The sequence below is a fragment of the Marmota flaviventris genome, chromosome 2 (genome assembly GCF_047511675.1).
Source record: "Marmota flaviventris isolate mMarFla1 chromosome 2, mMarFla1.hap1, whole genome shotgun sequence".
In the NCBI taxonomy this organism is placed as follows: domain Eukaryota; kingdom Metazoa; phylum Chordata; class Mammalia; order Rodentia; family Sciuridae; genus Marmota; species Marmota flaviventris.
Window position 1 is genome coordinate 91768527 of NC_092499.1, and position 23493 is coordinate 91792019.

Sequence of the window (23493 nt, forward strand, 5' to 3'; positions counted from 1 at the left end):
CCGAGTGCCTCACGCATGCTAGGCAAGTGCGCTACCACTGAGCCACAACCCCAGCCCCTATTTGATGTTTCAATCCATTGCATTTATTCTTTTGATACTCAAATTGGTCCATGTTTGGCTAGTGGGAGCCTCTTCATGTTGACCTCTAAGTTCTTTGACACAATCCTAGTATTCTTAATTAGTTTTTTTTAGTTTCTGGTATAACAAGATATTCTAAGTTCTTCTGCATTTCTTACTCAAAACCTGGAATCAGCCATTTTTCTAAGAAACACTGCTTCCTTTTAGTGAAAAATGCTTTTTTAAGAGTCTATACTAGTTCTGCTAGCTCATTGCTTTTATAGGTTTATTATTACTACTGGGCCTTTTCGGTGAACAGAGGGAAAAAGATTTCTTTAAAAATAAAAGTACAGGGCTGGGGATGTGGCTCAAGAGGTAGCGCGCTCGCCTGGCATGCGTGTGGCCCGGGTTCGATCCTCAGCACCACATGCAAACAAAGATGTGTCCGCCGAAAACTAAGAAATAAAGATTAAAAAATTCTCTCTCTCTCTAAAACTAAATAAATAAATAAAATAAAATGCTGTCAAAAGCACTTATACGGAGAATCAAAAGTAAGTGATAAAAAAGGTAGCTATTCAACAAGACAACTGATAAAAGTTATTGCAAACTCTCTTGTCAGTTATGTGCACAATTTAGAACATTATATATATATATATATATATAAATATGTATGAAGTCACTTCTCTGCTGTGCTTATAACTAGGATTCTGCTGGAAGAAGTACGAGTGTTCACCACATATTTTCTGTTCAAGAGAATATTCATCTCACATTTAATCCCCTGGCATCATTTATTCTCCTTACTGACCACTGCATGGTGGTAAGTGAATTCAATTAAATGTTACATGTATTTTTATTGGATTTGGTAAACTCAAAGTTGTAAATAATATAATCATGTATAAAGAAAGTAGAGCCTCGTAAAATTAAAGTTTAGTTATTTGTCTAGAAGAATAAAATGATTTTAAGTTGATTTGAATCAAAAGAAGTAGAGACGTGAACAAGTAATTTAGTACCTAGTTCTAATCAATGCCATACAACCAGGATGACTAAGGAAATTATAGGTGCTGATTTGAATTAAAGCTTTTAAGTTTAATTATTCACTACTACTAATACTACTAATGATAATATTTTTTGTGTATTATTTTGATTTTAATTATTTGTTTGTACCATGCTGGGAATTGAACCTAGGGCCTCGTTTATGTTAGGCAAACACTCTACCACTGAGCCACACACCCAATCCAGAATTAAGGCTTTTAAAAGAATATTTCTTTTTTAAAAAAAATATGTGGAGGGCTGGGGATGTGGCTCAAGCAGTAGCACGCTCGCCTGGCATGCGCAGGGCGCTGGGTTCGATCCTCAGCAGCACAAAAAATAAAATAAAGATGTTGTGTCCACTGAGAACTAAAAAATAAATAATAAACATTAAAAAAAATCTCTCTCTCTCTCAAAAAAATTGTGAAGTTCCTTTAAAAGAAAAAATAACGTGGAAAATTAAGAAAAAAAAGAAGGATCAACTCTACATCATTTTCATCCCACTGTTCATTATAACCATTGTATTGTTATATGCTTGTATATGAGTCTTTAAAGTAAAATGTGATTTTTTTTTCCTTTGGTGGTACTGGTGATTAAACCTAGGGCCTTGTGCAGGCTAGGCAAGGCTTTTATCATTGAGCTATATCCCCAGCCCCTCTAGTATACATTTGTTCTTTTTTGCTATCTGATTTTTTCCCGTTGAGGAATTTGTTTTGACTATTTCTCATATCAATTTATATGTTTTTCTTTTTTTATGGGATCTTGCTATGTTACCCAGGCTGGAATTGAACTCCTGGGCTCAAGCAATTCTCCTGCCTTAGCCTCCTTAGTAGCTGGGATTATAGATGCATACCTCTTTGCCTGACTACATTATTTTATAATGTGATATTAGTTGTATTATGTTAAGATATACATTATTGTATGAATAAAGACCTTAATTTGTTAAGGTATTTTGGACAAGTGACTAAATAGAGGTATGCCTTAGTTAGATAAATTAAGATTTTCCTTAGTATATATAACTACTTGCCTATTAGGGGACATTTGTTTCCAAATTTTCCCTCTACTACATCAAGCCTGATCTAGGTGACTATAAAAAATCTTCCAAAGAAAAATTTTAAAATGACCCCTAAAATGATAGTAATGAAATATAAATGCCCATTAATCACATTTCTTAAAAACTCAATCACACAAGTAATAAAAACAAAAATAATTTCACATTTTAAGTCTGTGAGGGTGTGTCCTCTAAAGCTATCTCAGGATGTATTGCCTCATGCATGCTAGGCAAGCACACTACCACTGAGCCACAACCCTAACTCCCATATGCAACTTTAAATAAAACAAATTATTTTTATCTTCATACAATGAAAGTGAACTATTTTAATTTGATAGTTTAATATAACTATATAAACTACTTATCTCCAATTTAAACTGAGGCAACTTACAATTTTCTTTATCACTGTATCAGATGTTTGATTCTCTTTAATATGTGTGTGTGTTTTATATATATATATATATATATATATATATATATATATATATATATATATTTTTTTTTTTTTTTTTTTTTTTTTTTTTTTTTTTGAGAGGGTATTGGGGATTGAACCAGGAGCCAGGGGTACTTTTTCATTGAGCAAGATCCCCAGTCTTTTTTATTTTTTAGTTTGAGACAGGTTCTTACTATGTTACTGAAGGTCTTAGTTGCTTACTAAGTTACTGAAGGTCTTAGAAGCTAAGTTGCTGAGGCTGGCCTTGAATTTATGATCCTCCTGCCTCGACTCCTAAATTGCTGGGATTATAGCCACTGAACCTGGCTACCTATATTTTTCTTATAATCGTTTAATGATGCTGAAAGAAAAAAAGAAACTTGCTTTTCTTTTTTCTTTCTTTCTTTTTTTTTGTTTTGTTTTGGTACCAAGGATTGAACTCAGGGGCACTTGATCACTGAGCCACATTCCCAGCTATTTTGTATTTTATTTAGAAACAGAGTCTCTCTGAGTTGCTTAGCATCTCACTTTTGCTGAATCTGGCTTTGAACTAAAAATCCTCCTGCCTCAGCCTCCCAAGCCACTAGGATTACAGGCGTGCACCATGACACTCGGCATGAAATTTGCTTTTCTCTCTATAATTATACAACATTTCTAAAACTAAATGTGTGAATTTTTCTAAACCATATAATTTTCCAATATCAGTGGACACTGAATGGGCCTTATACAGTTCAACACAATTCTGACACTAACTGCTAGAAGTTAGCACAGACTCCACAGGTTACGAGCTTAATGTTAGAAGACTGCCCTCCTCACCACCCACCATCCCCAATACCAATCATAAGTCCAGATGTCACCTGTGCTTCTGACCAACTGGTTATAAATTAGAGGTTCCCACGGCTTCCTTCCTCAGGTCCAAAAGTTTGCTAGAAAGCTTCCCAGAATTCAGGAAAACCCTTTACTTACTAGATTATTGGCTTATGAGAGAAGAATACAACTCAGGAAGAGCCAAATGGAAGAGATGCCAAGGCAAGTTATGAGGGTTGGTTGTGAATTTCCATGCTTTCCCCAAACACATGCCACTTTCCCAACACCTCCATGTATTCACCAACCTGGGAAGCTCTCTGAACTCCTTCAGTTAGGGTTTTTATGGAGGTTTTATTATGTAGGCATGATTGTTTAAATCATTGGCTATTGGTGATTAATTCAACTTACAACCTCTCTCCCCTCTCTGGAGGGAAAGGATGGGGGTGATGTGATCACATGGTTTGTCCACATTATAACCAGCCCCCATCCTTAAGGGCTTTTTAAAAGTTCCCTTATTAACATGAACTGAGGTGTGATTGAAATAGGCTTGTTATTAATCACAGAAGACACTCCTTTTATTTATCATTCCAGAGCTTGTCCAAGAACTACAGACAAAAGCCAAATATAACAAAAGATGCTTTATTTTTTTCTGCTACCATTTGAAAAATCACAAGGGTTTTAGGAGCTGTGGCCAAGATGAAAACTAAAATTCATATTTCTTTTTTTGAATATTAATTTTTTTAGTTGGACAAAATACCTTTATTTTATTTATTTTTATGTGGTGCTGAAGATTGAACCCAGGGCCTTGCACGTGCCAGGCGAGCACTCTACCTCTGAGCCACAACCCCAGCCCTCATATTTCTTATTATATCACAATATCACAGATGTCATTTCCATTTTTGTTAATGAGGCCAGTTTTAAAGTGTTCACTGGAGCTATCCCCATGTATCTAGTCACACTAACATCTTTTTTCTCTGCAGGCCCGGGTCCTTTTTGTGCTGATCGTGCTGATCCAACTCTTCATTCTCATTACTTTTAGGTACCTAGAATACCCAGATCTTAAAGGTTAGTTATGGTTATTTTCATTCTTAGAAGACCTTAAAATATCATATAATGTCCAATTATGAAGTGATATATAACAATATAAATTGTCTTTGCATGAGTTGGTGAGATGCATTCTTCAAAGCATTACTTTTCCCCCATAATGCTCTTATCTTGAAGAGCATCATTATTATTTTTGCTGCTTTATAACAGTAAAATGAAGTTCAGTCAAAATGAAGGTAAAATACAATATGGCTCAGAATGACCAAATATTAATATAAGTAGCTATTTAATATAATTTTTAAATATGAAATGCTTTTAAATAGAAAATAATGTTTCAGATATTCAAAGATAAGGCACTAAACAAAGCCTGACAAAACTTTTTTTTTCTTTTGTACTACAGATTGAACTCAGGGGCTATACCACTAAACTCTATCCTGAGCCCTTTTTATTTTAAGACAGGGTCTTGCTAAGTTGCTGAGGATGGCCTCAAAATTGGGATCCTTCTTGCCTCAGCCTCCCAAGTTGCTAAGATTATCGGCATGTGCCATGATACCCAGCAAAGCTTGACAAAACTTAAATAATGTATATATAATTTTGAATTACATACACAGGGCAAGCTATAGAACAGTTGCAAAAGAGGTGACTTTTCCTGGGATGCTTCCTTCCCCAGGGACAACTGTCTGTCCCTGTTTGTCTTCTCTGACTATATTTGCCAACTGAACTGACTAGCAGAAAACTGTTAATAAGTTAATGAATACTGAAGGGAAATTGATAATCATTTGTTTAGATAGCTGCTAAAAGTTTTTCTGAACCTGTATAGGTGTGGGTTTGGAACACTCAAAAGGCTTTTTGTTGGCTGCTTGTTTCTTCCTAGATAGTATCCCATCAATATATCTAGGCTGATATTTTGGATAGTGGTGCTTTCAATGATCTTTTAGTACAGTGAAGCTCCCTATAGGTATGTTAAAACAGAAAAATAACACATTTTCCACTCATGCTTTTTCTAGTAAAACAAATACTTATAAATATTTCTGTGTAAAAGCACTAATATTGACTATTAGCAATAGAGAGTTATAATCATGTAGGTACATCTATATAACTTTTTGCACCAGTTTTCAACTTTTTCCATTATTCACTGCTTACTCTTTGATTCTATATCTAATGACCCTTCATAGGCTAATAGCTAGTAAGTGGTAAAGAGTAATAGTCCTACATTCTTGGTTTGCTTGAAAACCTTTTTCTTTTCATTCCTTGTACTTTACTGCAGTGATCCTCAAATCTGGCAGTATATAACAATCACCTAAGGACATTTCAAAGAAATAGATTCTTAGGCCCTATCTCAGGCCTACTGAATTAAAATGTCTGAGGGAGGGATCTGGGAATCTCTATTTTGAAGAACTTCCCAGGTTATTCTGAAAAGCAGACAGGTTTTAAAAATACTACTTTATATTATAAAATCAAAAATAGAGAAATAGAAGTAGTCATGACCTTTTTATCGGTTTTTTTTTTAATATATGACAATAGTGGAATGCATTACACTCATTATTACACATATACAGCACAATTTTTTGTAACTCTGTATATAAAGTATGATAATACCACATTATGCCATCATACATATATTCTTTTTTTTTGCATTACAATTCTTAATACACATATACACGACAATTTTTCATATCTCTGTTATATATAAGGTATGTTGACACCAAATTCAAATCTTCATACATGTATTTTGTATAATGATGACCATCACATTCCCCCATCCTTGCTATTCCCCTTCCCCCTCCCTTTCCCTCCCACCCCTCTTCCCTATCTAGAAATAATCTTCCTCCCATGCTCTCCCTCCCTAACCCTCTTTGAGTCACCACCCTTATATCAGAGAAAACATTCGGCATTTGTTTTTTTAGGGATTAGCTAATTTAACTTAGCATAATCTTCTCTAACGCCATCCATTTACCTGCAAATGCCATGATTTTGTTCTTTTTTTAGTGCTGAGTAATATTCCATTGTGTATATATGCCACATTTTTTTTATCCATTCATCCACTGAAGGACATCTAGGTTGGTTCCACAGTTTAGCTATTGTGAATTGTGCTGCTGTAAACATTTATGTGGCTGTGTCCCTGTAGTATGCTGTTTTTAGGTCCTTTGGATATAGACCAAGAAGAGGAATAGCTGGGTCAAATGGTGGTTCCATTCCCAGATTTCCAAGAAATCTCCATACTGCTTTCCAAATTGGCTGTACCAATTTGCAGTTCCACCAGCAAAGTATGAGTGTACCTTTTCCCCCACATCCTCACCAACACTTGTTGTTGTTTGTCTTCATAATAGCTGCCATTCTGACTGGAGTGAGATGGTATCTTAGAGTAGTTTTAATTTGCATTTCTCTGATTGCTAGAGATGATGAGCATTTTTTCATATATTTGTTGATTATATATCCTCTTCTGAGAAGTGTCTGTTCAGGTCCTTGGCCCAGTTATTGATTGGATTATTTGGTTTTCTGGTGCTTAGCTTGTTGAGTTCTTTATATACCCTAGAGATTAGTGCTCTATCTGATGTGTGAGGGGTAAAGATTTGCTCCCAGGAGGTAGGCTCCCTGTCCACCTCACATATTATTTCTTTTGCTGAGAAAAAACATTTTAGTTTGAATCCATCCCATTTGTTGATTCTTGGTTTTAATTCTTGTGCTATAGGCGTCTTATTAAGGAAGTTGGGGCCTAGCCCCACGTGATGAAGATTAGGGCCTACTTTTTCTTCTATTAGACGCAGAGTCTCTGGTTTAATTCCTGGATCCTTGATCCATTTTGAGTTAACTTTTGTGTATGGTGAGAGATAGGGATTCAATTTCATTTTGTTGCATATGGATTTCCAGTTTTCCCAGCACCATTTGTTGAAGAGGCTATTTTCCTCCAGTGCATGCTTTTGGCTCCTTTGTCTAATATAAGATAATTGTAATTTTGTGGGTTAGTCTCTGTGTTCTCTATTCTGTACCATTGGTCTACCAGTATCATTGGTGCCAGTACCATGCTGTTTTTGTTACTATTGCTCTGTAGTATAGTTTAAGGTGTGTTACAGCGATATCACCTGTTTTACGCTTCCTGCTTAGAATTGCTTTAGCTATTCTGGTCTCTTATTTTTCCAGGTGAATTTCATGATTGCTTTTTCTATTTCTATGAGGAATGCCATTGGGATTTTGATCAGAATTGCATTGAATCTATATAGTGCTTTTGGTAGTATGTTCATTTTGATAATATTAATTCTGCCTATCCATGAGTGAGGTAGATCTTTCCATCTTCTAAGGTCTTCTTCGATTTCTCTCTGTAATGTTCTGTAATTTTCATTGTATAGATCTTTCACCTCTTTTGTTAAGTTAATTCCCAAGTACCTTATTTTTTTTTTTTTGAGGATATTGTGAATGGTGTAGTTTTCCTCATTTCCTTTTCAGAGGATATGTCACTGATATACAGAAATGCCTTTGATTTATGGGTGTTGGTTTTATATCTTGCCACTTTGCTGAACTCATTTACTAGTTCTAGAAGTTTTCTGGTGGAGTTTTTTGGGTCTTCTAGGTATAGAATCATATCATCAGCAAATAGTGCTAGTTTAAGTTCTTCTTTTCCTGTAGTTATTCCTTCAATTTCTTTCATCTTATTGCTTTGGCCAGTGTTTCAAGAACTATGTTGAATAGAAGTGGTGAGAGACGGCATCCCTGTCTTGTTCCAGATTTTAGAGGGAATGCCTTCAGTTTTTCTCCATTTAGAATGATGTTGGTCTGAGGCTTAGTGTAGATAGCCTTTATAATATTGAAATGTGTTCCTGTAATCCCTAGTTTTTCTAGTGTTTTGAACATAAGGGGGTGTTGTATTTTGTCAAATGCTTTTTCTGCGTCTGTTGAGATGATCATATGGTTCTTATCTTTAAGTCTACTGATGTGATGAATTACATTTATTGATTTCTCTATGTTGAACCAACCTTGCATCCCTGGGATGAATCCCACTTGATCATGGTGCACGATCTTTTTGATATGTATTTGTATTCAATTTGCCAGAATTTTATTGAGGATTTTTGCATCTATTCATTAGAGATATTGGTCTGAAGTTTTCTTTCTTTGAAGTGTCTTTGTCTGGTTTTGGAATCAGGGTGATATTGGCCTCATAGAATGAATTTGGAAGTACTCCCTCTTTTTTTATTTCCTGAAATAGATTAAAGAGTATTGGTAATAGTTCTTTAAAGGTCTTGTAAAACTCGGATGTATATCCATCAGGTCCTGGGCTTTTCTTGGTTGGTAATCTTTTGATGGCTTCTTCTATTTCCTCACTTGACATTGGTCTGTTTAAGTTGTGTATATCTTCCTGACTCAATCTGGAATTTACTGATGCCTTCACTATCTTCTATTATATTAGAATTAGAATTTAGGAATTTACTGATGCCTTCACTATCTTCTATTATATTAGAGTATAAGGTTGCAAAATAATTTCTAATTATCTTCTGTATTTCTGTAGTGTCTGTTGTGATATTGACTTTTTCATCTCATATGCTAGAAATTTGGGTTTTCTCTCTCCTTCTGTTTGTTAGCATGGCTAAGGGTCTGTCAGTGTTATTTATTTTTCCAAAAACCAACTTTTAGTTTTGTCAATTTTTTCATTTGTTTCCTTTGTTTCAATTTCATTGATTTCAACTCTGATTTTAATTATTTCTTGCCTTCTACTTTTGCTGCTGATTTGTTCTTCTTTTTCTAGGGCTTTGAGATGTAGTGTGAGGTAATTTATTTGTTGGATTTTTCTTCTTTTAAGGAATGAACTCCATGCAATGAATTTTCCTCTTAATACTACTTTCATAGTGTCCCAGAGATTTCGATATGTTGTGTCTGTCATTTACCTCTAAGAATTTTTTTTTATATTTATTTTTTAGTTTTCAGTGGACACAACATCTTTATTTTTTTTAATTTTTATGTGGTGCTGAGGATCGAACCCAGTGCCCCGCGCATGCTAGGCAAGCACGCTACTGCTTGAGCCACATCCCCAGCCCTACCTCTAAGAATTTTTTAATTTCCTCCTTGATGTATTCTGTAACCCAGTGTTCATTCAGTAGCATATAGTTCAGTCTCCATGTGATGCAGGAATTTTTCTTCTTTATTTTATCATTGATTTCCAATTTCATTCCATTATGATCAGATAAAATGCATGGTAGTATCTCTACTCCTTTGTATTTGCTAAGAGTTGCCCTGTGGCATAGTATATGGTCTATTTTTGAGAAGGATCCATGTGCTGCTGAGAAGAAAGCGTATCTGCTTCATGCTGGTTGATATATTCTATATATGTCAATTAAGTCTAAGTTATTAATTGTGTTATTGAGCTCTCTAATTTCTTTATTCAACTTTTGTTTGGAAGATCTATCTAGTGGTGAGAGAGGTGTGTTAAACTCACCCAAGATAATTGTGTTGTGGTCAATTTGACTCTTGAACTTGAGAAGAGTTTATTTGATGAACATAGCTGCACCATTGTTTGTGGCATATATATTTATGATTGTTATGTCTTGTTGATATATGGTTCCCTTGAGCAGTATGTAATGTCCATCTTTATCCCTTTTGATTAACTTTGGCTTTATTAAAAAAAAAAAAAACAGAAATTAACAGATTAACTTTATTTGATATGAGTATGGACACCCCTGCTTGCTTCTGAAGACCAGGTGTGTGGTATGATTTTTTCCAACCTTTCACCTTCAATCTGTGTATTTCTTTTCCTATCAAATGAGTCTCCTGTAGGCAGCATATTATTGGGGTTTTTTTCTAAATCCAGTCTGCTAGACTGTGTCTTTTGATTAGTGAGTTTAAGCCATTAACATTTAGGGTTACTGTTGAGACATATTTCCAGCCATATTTGTTTATTTTTGTTATTTAACTTGACTTGGTTTTCCTCTTTGATTAGGTTTTCCTTTAGTGTACTAACTCCCTCTGCTGGTTTTCATTGTTATTTTTCATTTCCTCTTCATGAAATGTTTTGCCAAGGCTGTTTTGTAGTCCCGGTTTTTCTAGCTGTAAATTCTTTTAACTTTTGTTTATCATGGAAGGTTTTTATTTCATTTTCAAACCTGAAACTTAATTTTGCTGGATACAAGATTCTTGGTTGGAACCCATTATCTTTCAGCATTTGAAATATGTTGTTCCAGGATTTTTTGCTTTCAGGGTCTGTGTTGAAAAATCAGCCGTTATCCTAATTGGTTTACCCCTATATGTAATCTGATTTTTTTTATCTTGTGGCTTTTAAAATTCTCTCCTTATTTTTTATGTTGGGCATTTTCATTATAATGTATCTTGGTGTGCATCTTTTGTGATTTTTGCACATTCAGCATCCTGCAGGTTTATTGGATTTGGATTTCTGTTTCATTCTTCATGTCTGGAAAGTTTTCTGATATTACTTCATTGAATAGATTGCTCATTCCTTTGGTTTGGACCTCTATACCTTCCTCTATCCCAATAGCTCTTAAATTTGGTCTCTTTATGTTATCCCATATTTCTTAGATATTCTGCTCGTGGTTTCTTATCATTCTCGCTGTGCTGTATACGTTTTTTTCAAGATTATATACTTTGTCCTCGTTGTCTGATATCCTATCTTCTAACTGGTCTACTCTGCTGGTGATACTCTCATTTGAGTTTTTAATTTGGTTTATTATTTCTTTCATTTCTAGGATTTCTGTTTTTTGTTTTTTTTTAATAACTTCTATCTCCCTGTAGGTGATCTTTTGCTTCTTGGGTTTGTTTATGTAATTCATTGTCAAAGTGATCTTTCATTGTCTGTATTTGTTGTATGATGTCTTCCTTAAGACTCCAAAACATCTGAATCATGTATATCCTGAAATCTTTATCTGTCATTTTTTTCTGCTGTAATTCTTCTAGTGATGTATTGTCTTGCATTGTTTGTGGTACTTTCTTTCCTTGTCTTTTCATGTTGCTTGTGTTTCTTTCCAGCTCTGTGAGTCTGGTGTGTTATTGTTTTTATCCTATAGATTTGTAGTGCTCTTATATAGTTCCAAGATCTCTCTCCTTTGTGGGGAAGGACAATATTAACAGTTCCCAATATCAACAATACATCATCTATGAGCAAGTTTTTTTTTTTAATACATTTCTATGACTAGAAATGTTGGAAGAAATGTTGGATTCAATTATTATTGAAAATATAGTCAGTAGTTTCATAAAAGGTGTACAGTTTCTAGTGGCATATAGAGAACTGGGGATAGGGCATAGGACGTTATGTTAAGGGGAAAACATGTGAGGGTATGGGGTTAATATATCTTAGCAACTTTGGAGGAGAACTCTAATGGGGGTGTTAGTAGCAGGAGGGATCTGGGCATCTCTATTTTGAAGTACTTTCCAGGTTATTCTGAAAAGCAGACAGGTTTAAAAACTACTACTTTATAGTCTAAAATCAAAAATAGAGAAATAGAAGTAGTCATAGCCTTTTTATAGGTATTGATAAGGGTTTTCTGTTAGCTTCTAATCTTTTGAGGGTTAAGCTTATATTACTAATTTTAAAGTAACATTAAAATTACTTACTAATAGTTTTCTCTGGCTGCTTCCCTTAATAACTACAATACTTAATTCCATATAATTAGCTGTCTAGCTTAAAAGTAATATGAGCCTTTTAAGATGCAAAAAGTCTAGTTTCAAAGTACATTTAAAAAGGTTTATGACAGGGCTGGGTTGTGGATCAGTGGTAGAGAACTTGCCTAGCATGTGTGAGGCACTGGGTTCGATTTTCAGCACCACATATAAATAAATAAAATAAAGGTCCATCAACAACTAATAAAAATATTTTTTAAAAAAAGGTTTATGACAAAGTTTTAAAATAAAGCTTATATTAGTGTGCTAGGTCTGACATAACAAAATATCACAGGCTGGTTGGCTCAAACAATAAAAATTTGTTTTCTCACAATTCTGGAGCCTTGAAGTTCAAGTTCAGGTTTTTGTTGTTGTTGTTGTTTGTTTTGTTTTTTCCTAAGGCCTCACTCCTTGGCTTATAGATAACCACCTTCTCACTGTGTCCTCACGTAGTCATCCCTGGATCTGTGTTGTTTGTATCCTGATATCCTTTTTATAAGGATACCAGTCACATTGGATTAAGCCCACCCATATGACCTCATTTTTACCTCAGTTACCTCTTTAAAGGCCCTATCTTCAAATACAGTGACAGTCTAAGATACTAGGAGTTAGGACTTCAACATGACTTTTGAGGAATACAAGTCAGCCCATGTCAAGCTATTAAAAGGGTTTTCTGCTTTTTTAAAACCTTTCTCTAGATGTTGAACCAAAATGACTGAATTTAAAAAGATATTCATTTCAGGGTTAGGAATATAGCTTAGTGGTAGAATGCTTGCCTAGTATGCACAGGCTCTGTTTGATCCCTGTGAGCACTGGAAGAAAAGAAGTGGGAGGAAGGAAGGAAGGAAAAAATATTAATTTGAATGATATATATAGATAAAGATCTTTATAGTCCACATGTGGGAAAAAAAAAGAAAGTATAACATTCAGCTCTCAAATTTACTATTTGCCATCTTAATAGCTGAGTCAATTTTCTTGCTCTTGCTTGAGAACTGGACATTTTTTTGCTACTCTTTTTTTTTTCTTAAAAAACAACTCTCCTTTTGGTATATATCAGTGTTCTGACCTATTTTTTTTTTTTCACCTCTGATCCTCTTTCTTCCTTTCCTCCAAGATTTTTCTTTGCATAAGCTGCGTAGCACTTCAGTCATCAAGGTTTTATGGATGCTTCCCACATTTTATTGTCTGTGCCTGATTTATTTATTTATTTTTTTTTTAGAGAATTTTTAAATATTTATTTATTTATTTATATTTTTTTAGTTTTCGGCGGACACAACATCTTTGTTTGTATGTGGTGCTGAGGATCGAACCCAGGCTGCACGCATGCCAGCCGAGCGCGCTACCGCTTGAGCCACATCTCCAGCCCAGTCTGTGCCTGATTTAACTTACTGAATCCCTAAGTGGCTCTACATATTTCTACAAAGAAACTCCTGAAATACCTCACACCTGCTCCCCTCATCCCTAGTTTGATTTTCCTATGTCTCTCATGGCATCATTATTCCTTATTTTATTTTTCAGTAATCTTCATTCTTCATTCCCTAATGCCAGCATATTATTAAAACCCATTGATTCTTTCTTCAAATGTTTCTTTTCCTTTGAAGGGTTACCAATGTTATTTCAATGCTACCTCCTTTCAGGATTCCCAAACAGACTTCTAACTGTTGCTTCTATATCCAGTCTGTCCATCTAATCCATTGTCTGTCTTCATCATTAGGCAATTATCCTTCTCAGAATTTTATATGTAAGGCTTTTTGGTCATGGAAGTGATCCTATGAATGAAATTCCATAATTAAAAATCAGACACCTCTCTACAACCTAGTCTTACTTGACTAGCCATGTCTTCAACCAATTGCTGGAATTCCCAGCCCAGATAATTTTCAATGTTCCCTATACAAACTATGATCACTTATGCATTTGTGTTTTTGCCCAGGCTATTATGCCTACTTTAAATTATTCTTCTAAAGTTATTTAAATATTAGTCTCCTGTATGGCTTACTTGAAATAGTCTTTTCTTGTACCCCTTTCTCTAACCATTCCAAGTCATAGTGAGTTCTTGCTTGTCTGAGTCCTATAGTGCTTCCTGATGATTAATTCTTTACTAATTTTTTTTCAGCGCTGGGAATTGAACACAAGGCCTCAGGAATACTAAACAGGCACTCTATCACTAATCTATATCCCTATCCCCAATTCTATACTTAATTAGCCAAGCATCTTACTTTACATAATCACTTAAAATGATATATTTTCTCCTCAACCAGATAAATACTTTGAAAGTACAAGACTAAAAACAAAAACAAGTGAGAGTAATACACACAATGAGAAAGGTTTTATTAGGCTTTGTATAAAATTAATTGTCAGCAGGCTGAATAATGTTATAAGTATTAAATGAGTATGCTGACCTATTAGCAAAATCATAACTTTTTTTGGTGGGTGGTACTGGGGATTGAACTCAGAGGCACTTGACCACTGAGCAACATCCCCAGCCCTATTTTGTATTTTATTTAGAGACTGGTTCTCACTGAGTTGCTTAGCACCTTGCTTTTGCCGAGACTGGCTTTGAACTCGTGATCTTCTTGTCTCAGCCCCCAAAGCTGCTGGGATTATAGGCGTGCATCACTGCACCTGGCTTCATAACTTATTTAACTTACATTAGGCTGTCTTTCATCAGGACCTGTTTTTTAATTTTTTTTTTTGTCTAGCGTGTCACTCAGTGTGCCTGAACTTTTTATCATAATTTTCTGATAACTGGTTTATGACCAGCTCCATGATAAGTAAAATGATAATCTATGGCCACAGATGGAGCTTCTTTGGCTGAAGCACTTATATTTGAGCCTTTTGGCACCATATTTAAGAGCATATCAATTGGGAGAGCTTTAGGGGTGCCTCTCAATTAGAATGACAGAACTGTTTGTTAAGAACGGTATCACATACAAGAAAGGACTACTGGGACAGATACTCATATTTAAGATCAAAATGAGAAATTTTGCTATTTCTTTTATGTACTTTTGATATATTTTAATGCATCTCTTGGAAGTTTGTAATTTTGGTACTAAATTCTATGGAAAACGGAGACTTAATGATCCTTTGAACATAGCACTATCTTTCAAATCTACATGAAAATAAAATAGTACAGGGCTGGGGATATAGCTCAGTTGGTAGAGTGCTTGCTTTGCATGTACAAGGCACTGAATTTGATCCTCAGGACCACATAAAAGTAAATAAATAAAATAAAGGTTTATTTAAATAAATAAATAAATAATAAAATAGTACAGACCTCTGGCAGGTATGTCTATTTTCAGTCAAAAATATTTATGGGGGCTGGGGATGTGGCTCAAGCGGTAGCATGCTGGCCTGGCATGCGTGCAGCCTGGGTTCCATCCTCAGCACCACATACAAAGAAAGATGTTGTGTCCACCGAAAACTAAAAAACATATATATATATATATATATATATATATATATATATAAAATATATATATACACACACACATATATATGTATATATATATATGTATATGTATATGTATGAGTTCAATATATTATAGTACATATAGTACAATGTATATATGGTCTCACAACTAAACCGTTTTTTTAAACTTTCTACCCTATATAATTCTTTTTTTGGGTGGGTACCAGAGATTGAACTCAGGGGCACTCAACCACTGAGCCACATCCCCAGCCCTATTTGGTATTTTATTTAGAGACTGGGTCTCACTGAGTTGCTTAATACCTCGCTTTTGCTGAGGCTGACTTTGAACTTGTGATCTTCTTGTCTCAGCCTCCCAAGCTGCTGGGATTACAGGTGTATGCCACCATGCCTGGCTACCCTATATAATTTTAAGTATATTAGCTCATCAGGATTCTAAATTTAAAGTGGTATCATCTGTATAGTTGCCATGTAATGAAGGATTTGCCCCATATAAAGCAGATAGCCCATAATAGTCTTCTAGAAAATGTTATAAAGAAATTAAATTTTACAAAATACCTAACCACTTCTAAACTCACTTGTACTTTCATTTGTTTGTAGATTCATTTAACAAAAAAATTATTGATATACCACTGTGTCAGATATGATATTAGTCACTAGGGATAATGGATAAGTAAAAGGAAAAGAAGGTATTGGTTGGTCATTAGACCTGTGCTATCTTAGGCAGTTGATCTGTTGGAAAATAAAAATTACATTATAAAAAAAAAGAAATTAAAGTTTACATGTGGTCACTGAATTTTAAAAAATTTGTTCTGTTTAGAACCTCCAAGATTTATAAATTTGATATCATTTTCCCTTCACCTCTTGAGCAAAATAAACATCTTCTACTATTCTATGTTGTTGATGACCCTGTATGTAGTGCTTGGTAAGTAAATTAATAAACTTCAAATTGTAGAGCATTCTGTCAAAGAATATATTGAGATTTTTAAATTTTCTTTTATTTATTCTAATTTGTTATATATGACAGCAGAATACAATTCAATTCATAATACACAAATAGAACACAGTTTTTCATGTCTCTGGTTGTATACAAAGTAGAGTCACACCATTCATGTTTTCATACATGTACTTAGGATAACGATGTCCGTCTCATTCCACTTCTTTCCTACCCCCATGCCCGCTTCCTTCCCCTTCCTCCCCTTTGCTCTATCTAAAGTTCATCTAATCCTCCCATGTTGCATTCCCCATCCCCATTATGAATCAGCATCCTTATATCAGAAAAAACACTCGGCATTTTTTGGGGGGGATTGGCTTACTTCACTTAGCTTTATATTCTCCAGCTCCATCCATTTACTTACAAAGCCATGATTCTATTCTCTTTTAATGCTGAGTAATATTCCGTGTGTATTTTGTTTGTTTTTTGTACCAGGGATTGAACAAAGGCACTGTACCCTAAGCCAAATCCCTGGTCCTTTTTATTTTTATATTTTATTTTTTAATTTTTGAGACAGGTTCTTGCTAAGTTGCTCAAGGTCTTGATAAATTGCTAAGGCTAGTTTTGAACTTGTAATTCTGAGCCACTGAGATTATAGGCATGGGCCACTGCACCTGACCTGTTATTGTATTCTTGATAATTGCCATGCTGACTGGAGCGAGATGAAATTGCAATATAGTTTTGATTTGCATTTCCCTGATTGCTAGAGTTGTTGAACATTTTTTCACTTATTTGTTGGCCAATTGTATTTCTTCTTTGGAGAAGTGTCTGTTTAGTTATTTTTCCTATTTATTAATTGGGGTTTTTTTTTTAGTTGTAATGGACACAATACCTTTATTTTTATTTTATTTTATTTTTTTATGTGGTATGGAGGATCGAACCCAGGGCCTCACACATATGAGGCAAGTGCTCTATTACTGAGCTACAACCCCAGCCCTAATTGGATTTTTGGTGTCAAGTTTTTTGAGTTCTTTATATATTCTGGATATTAATGCCTTGGGGAGCAGGTGGCAAAGATTTTCTCCCATTCTGTAGGCTCTCTTTTCATGTTCTTAATTGTTTCTTTTGCTGCACACAAGCTTTAATTGATGCCATACCACTTACTGATTTTTTTTGTTTTATTTATTGTGCTTTAGGAGTCTTGTTAAAGAATTGTCATTATGTAGTGAACATATGAACGAATGAATTAATGGCCATAGGTCAATAGAAAAGGCTAAAATATATTCATTATATTAGTAAGAAAGAGAAGTACAAGAGAGCATTTTAGAAAAATTTCCATTGAAAAGTGGTTTAGGGAGCCGGAGTTGTAGCTCAGTGGTAGAGCACATGCCTAGCATGTGTGAGGCACTGGGTTTGACTCTCAGCACTGCAAATAAATAAATAAATAAAATAAAGATTGACTGACAACTAAAAAAATATTTTTTAAAACAAGTGGTTGAGGTTTTATTGCTTTAAGGAGTAAATCTCAGGTATCTCAAAAATTAGCTTCAGTAGAATACCTCTGCTTCTTAAAGGAAATGTTAATACATTATATTGAGTTTATTAGTGCAAGAGAATATTTTTAAAATTGTGAGTGTAATGCAGCCTGTTTTTGCTATCTACAAGCTATTTATCTATTCCAAGTATAGCATATATGCAGATAATTTTTGATCCAGAGAAACAGGGGGCAAATAGTTGGTTAAGATACCATATGCAACAGAAATTAGCAAAGGAGAAACACTATGAAATAAAATGCTCATAGATTACTATTCTTGTATCTTCATTATTACTATAAATGAATCTCAGATGTATGTAATTAGGGTGGTAGCTATTTAATCTTCTTTTCTACACTTTGCCTCTCTCAGGACCATGGTTTTTTGGTGAAATTATTGATGGCAAATTGGGTTTCTGCTTTTCCTTTGGGATATTTGTTAATGGACATTTCCTACAAGGTGGTGCAACATTTGTAGCTGGAATTTTCCAGGTAAGAAATTAGATATACAGTTTAAGAACATCTTGGCCTTGTTGAAACAATTGCATAACAGTTAAATCCAAAATCTTTTTTAAAAATCTCAAGTCTTAAATTGAACATTATAGATCATCTTTCTTACTTTATTTGTAGGGCAGTCTTTAATAACTGATGTTTTGTTTGCTTCCTAACCCTTTTCTTCCACCACTCTTGTGTAAACTTCAAAAATACATTTTGGCATTCAGGGTTGATCAGAGGTAAAAGAGGTTTTTGTTGTTTGTTTCATTGTGCTTTTTCATTGACAGAAAATGAAATAAGGGCTTTATGATAGAATAAGTTTTACACTTTAAGTTAAACCAAAACTGATTATGATAAAGAAGGAAGGAAAATATTTCAGAAGAAGGAAAGGAAAAATATAAACACATGAAAAGGAAATCAGTTATTTAGTAGAAGCTTCACTGGACAAAATTCAGACCTGGGCTTTGTAATGATGTCTTAGCAGTATTATTCGGGAAACACCAACATATTAAGTTTACATTTGATTCCTCTAAAACAAATATATAATTAAGAGATCCTGTTCCATAGCAAAATTCCATTAAAAAAACTTGACAAGTATTTACCTAACAATTGCTTTGTTTTATTCACCTAATGGGGCTGCTGGACCAAAATCTCAGTGTAATTTGAAGTTTTGGAAAACATAAAAAAATATTAATCAAAATGAGTTCAAAAACCTCTTAACAACAGTATAACAAGATTAGCAGGATTAGAGACAGCCAATTAGGGAAAACTTTTACCTAGCAAATACTTACCCCAGTCCACAACATTCTCTGCATAGCAGCATGTAAATAGATCCTGGGTCTTATTCTTTTTCTTTCCCTCCACACTTTGGTGCTGGGGATTGAACCCAGGGTTTCAGGCATACTAGACAGGCACTCTGCTGTTGAACTACATCTCTGGCTTAAGTTCAGTTTTCTGTTATATACATGCAGGCTGTCTCTCAGGAGCACTCTTACACCAAGTGAAACTTATGTCTTACCAAAAGGCATGGGTTTTTTTTTCTATGAAAATGTGTACATTCATATTTTGAGCAATTATAAGTTAATAATGGACTTTATGTATTATCCAGGCTCCTGACTTCCAAATGTATACCTCTGACATAGATATCTTCTCTGTACTTCAAGTGTCTATATACTCAACTGCCATTTTATATATTTCCTTTGATGCATAACAGGCATCTCAGTATTATGTCTCTGACCTCACACTTGTGGCTCCACTCCTACTTTCCACCTTGTTCATCATCCTTGGCTACCGTTGTCTTACAGAGCCCAAGACCTCTCCCACCTCTGGACTTTTCATTTGTTCCTTCTTCCTGGAATGCATTTACATTAACTGACTCATTCCTGTCCTTCAGGCTACACAGAGCCTCTCTTTTATTTACTCTTTTGTGATCCAGTTATTTCTTAATTGAATTTATCACAATTTGTAATTCCTTTTTTAATTTTTTCTTTTTCCTGTTAGACTGTATAGCTCTATGATGGATCTTTTTTGACTTGTTCACTATTGTGTCCCTAACCTAGAGTATCCCTAACCTAGATCCTAGGACAGTGACTGCTACAATAAATATTGTTGAATGAATAAATGAATCACACATCCTTCAAACTATATTATAACATAGATATTCCAATTTATACTTTAGTACTCATCATTCTACCTCAAACAAAAATATCAAGATAAGAAAAAATATACTGGTAATACAAGTCCCTCCATTCCACCAAAACAGAATGTATATTCTGGGTGTGTGTGTGTTGGTGTGCGCGCGCACGCACGCACATGCACACTCGCATTTGTGTGTACTTAATTTTAATTTAAACACTGGCCGATATTTACTCTCTCTCTCTCTCTCTCTCTCTCTCTATATATATATATATATATATATATATATATATATATATTGGAGCTTCAATATAAGTTAAATGATTCCTGTCTTTAAGATGAACAAAAGGACACAACTAACTGTAGGTTGAATGTGTTACAAATAAGTGTGATCAAAGTATATATATATCAAGCTCCTTGATCCATTTTGAGTTAACTTTTGTGCATGGCGAGAGGAGGGGATTCAGTTTCATTTTGTTGCATATGGATTTCCAGTTTTCCCAACACCATTTGTTGAAGATGCTATCCTTCCTCCATTGCATGCTTTTAGCCCCTTTATCAAATCTAAGATAGTTGTAACTTTGTGGATTAGTCTCTGTGTCCTTTATTCTGTACCATTGGTCCACCTGCCTGTTTTGGTACCAGTACCATGCTGTTTTTGTTACTATTGCTCTGTAGTATAGTTTGAGGTCTGGTATCGCTATACCGCCTGATTCACACTTCCTGCTTAGAATTGCTTTTGCTATTCTGGGTCTTTTATTTTTCCATATGAATTTCATGATTGCTTTGTCTATTTCTACAAGAAATGCCGTTGGGATTTTGATTGGCATTGCATTAAACCTATAGAGAACTTTTGGTAATATCGCCATTTTGATGATGTTAGTTCTGCCTCTCCATGAACAGGGTATATTTTTCCATCTTCTAAGATCTTCTTCTACTTCTCTCTTTAGGGTTCTGTAGTTTTCATTGTATAAATCTTTCACCTCTTTTGTTAGGTTGATTCCCAAGTATTTTATTTTATTTTTGAGGATATTGTGAATGGAGTGATCTACATATTGTGGGGTCGGGCTCCAAATTCCTTAATAGGACACCCATAGCACAAGAGTTAAGAACAAGAATCAACAAATGGGACTTACTTAAACTAAAAAGTTTTTTCTCAGCAAGAGAAACAATGAGAGAGGTAAATAGGGAGCCTACATCATGGGAACAAATTTTTACTCCTCACACATCAGATAGAGCCCTAATATCCAGAGTATACAAAGAACTCAAAAAATTAGATAATAAGATAACAAATAACCCAATCAACAAATGGGCCAAGGACCTGAACAGATACTTCTCAGAGGAGGACATACAATCAATCAACAAGTACATGAAAAAATGCTCACCATCTCTAGCAGTCAGAGAAATGAAAATCAAAACCACCCTAAGATACCATCTCACTCCAGTAAGATTGGCAGCCATTCTGAAGTCAAACAACAAGAAGTGCTGGCGAGGATGTGGGGAAAAGGGTACTCTTGTACATTGCTGGTGGGACTGCAAATTGGTGCGGCCAATTTGGAAAGCAATATGGAGATTCCTGGGAAAGCTGGGAATGGAACCACCAGCTATTGCCCTTCTCGGACTATTCCCTGAAGACCTTAAAAGAGCGTACTACAGGGATACTGCCACATCGATGTTCATAGCAGCACAATTCACAATAGCTAGACTGTGGAACCAACCCAGATGCCCTTCAATAGATGAATGGATAAAAAAAAATGTGGCATTTATACACCATGGAGTATTGTGCAGCACTAAAAAATGACAAAATCATGGAATTTGCAGGGAAATGGATGGCACTAGAGCAGATTATGCTAAGTGAAGCTAGCCAATCCCTAAAAAACAAATGCCAAATGTCTTCTTTGATATAATGAGAGCAACTAAGAACAGAGCAGGGAGGAAGAGCAGGAGGAAAAGATTAACATTAAACAGAGACATGAGGTGGGAGGGAAAGGTAGAGAAAAGGGAAATTGCATGGAAATGGAAGGAGACCCTCTTTGTTATACAAAATCACAAATAAGAGGTTGTGAGGGGAATGGGAAAATAAACAAGGAGAGAAATTAATTACAGTAGATGGGGTAGAGAGAGAAGTGGGAGGGGAGGGGAGGGGGGATAGTAGAGGATAGGAAAGGTAGCAGAACAGTTACTAATATGGCATTATTTAAAAATGTGGATGTGTAACCGATGTGATTCTGCAATCTGTATTTGGGGTAAAAATGGGAGTTCATAACCCACTTGAATCTAATGTATGAAGTATGATATGTCAAGAGCTTTGTAATGTTTTGAACAACCAATAAAAAAAATGCAAAACAAAAACAAACAAACAAAAAGTATATATATATATATATATATATATATATATATATATATATATATATATATATCAGACAACTAACCCCAAGTCAGAAAGCAACATATTCTTAGGAGCCACCAATAATGAGACCTGACTCCTTCAACGTTAGCTTGGTGGTAAGCTAACGATTGTGTTCTGCTTCTTTATTCTAGGTGGTGTTTTTCAACATTCCCTTGATGGCTTACCTTTGTTGGAGCTTGTTGCAGAGGTGCTTTGGTCACAACTTCAAGTCTCATCTCCATCAAGGAAAATACTTGAAAATTATACCTGTTCACCTACTTATGCTACTGCTGTATATCTGGCAGATTTATTCCTGCTACTTTCTTCATGTGACACAGGGCACGCTAGCTCTTTTATTCTCCCCTTTGCGGACCTGGTTGACATTGCTGACACCAGTACTCATTCGTTGTGTGTGGACACTGAACTCCACCAAGTTTGGAACCTTCATGTTGCAGTTAAAAAGCCACCTGAGCTCCTGAAATGCATGTCCCATCACTGCCAGCTGGGCAGAAGTTCAGTCTCTGCATCTGTAACCCTGGTCTCTGCCCGTACTAGGTGGAAAGCAGATGTCAGTGGATGAGCTTCAGAGAGCTGCTGCTTCTTGGACACGTGAATGTTGGAGGGATCACTCACTACTGATTCCTGGAGAGTGGACTGAAAAAGAGTCTAAATAATGACTTCTCTCTTTCCTAAGGAGGCAAAGAGAAAGCCCTAAACAAGGAGACCCACAGGGTAGGGGCTGGGTGTGTGTATGGGAGTATCTCAGGAGGCCCAGCATTTTTGGGGGTTACCCCATGTAAAAGCATCCAGCGCCACACATAGGGTTATGGGCTCTCTGCTTCCTTAGTCGGGAGTGTTTCAGCTAATCAAATAAATGAATGAATGAAGAATAAGATACACAACGAACCTGAACCTTGCAGTGTGGCCCAGTCTTTTGGTTGGAATGGGGTGGGGCGGGGAGGCGTGACCCGGCCAATGGAAGGGGCGGGGCCAGGCCTCAGGGAGGAAGGGGCGGAGCGGGAGGGCTGGGTTGTTGCCAGAAACGATCTCGGGTAGGCGGCACCG

General features: G+C 35.4%; 1 protein-coding gene across 7 annotated transcripts in view; it reads left to right on the plus strand.

Moving 5' to 3' along the window:
- Tmem62 (transmembrane protein 62) overlaps positions 1 to 23340 on the plus strand; it is a 44466-nt gene extending 21126 nt beyond the window's left edge. For 3 of the 7 annotated variants that reach the window (XM_071608171.1, XM_071608170.1, XM_071608169.1), the window contains 5 exons: positions 761 to 874; positions 4358 to 4442; positions 16265 to 16369; positions 18283 to 18401; positions 22581 to 23001. In XM_071608171.1, coding sequence (XP_071464272.1) covers positions 761 to 874; positions 4358 to 4442; positions 16265 to 16369; positions 18283 to 18401; positions 22581 to 22907 — 750 coding nt within the window. In that variant the 3' untranslated portion in view covers positions 22908 to 23001. Of the gene's footprint in view, positions 1 to 760; positions 875 to 3483; positions 3781 to 4357; positions 4443 to 16264; positions 16370 to 18282; positions 18402 to 22580 lie in introns of those variants that run through there. The other 4 variants (XM_071608166.1, XM_071608172.1, XM_071608167.1 and 1 more) reach the window with 3 other exon arrangements.
- The last annotated feature ends 153 nt before the right edge of the window (positions 23341 to 23493 follow it).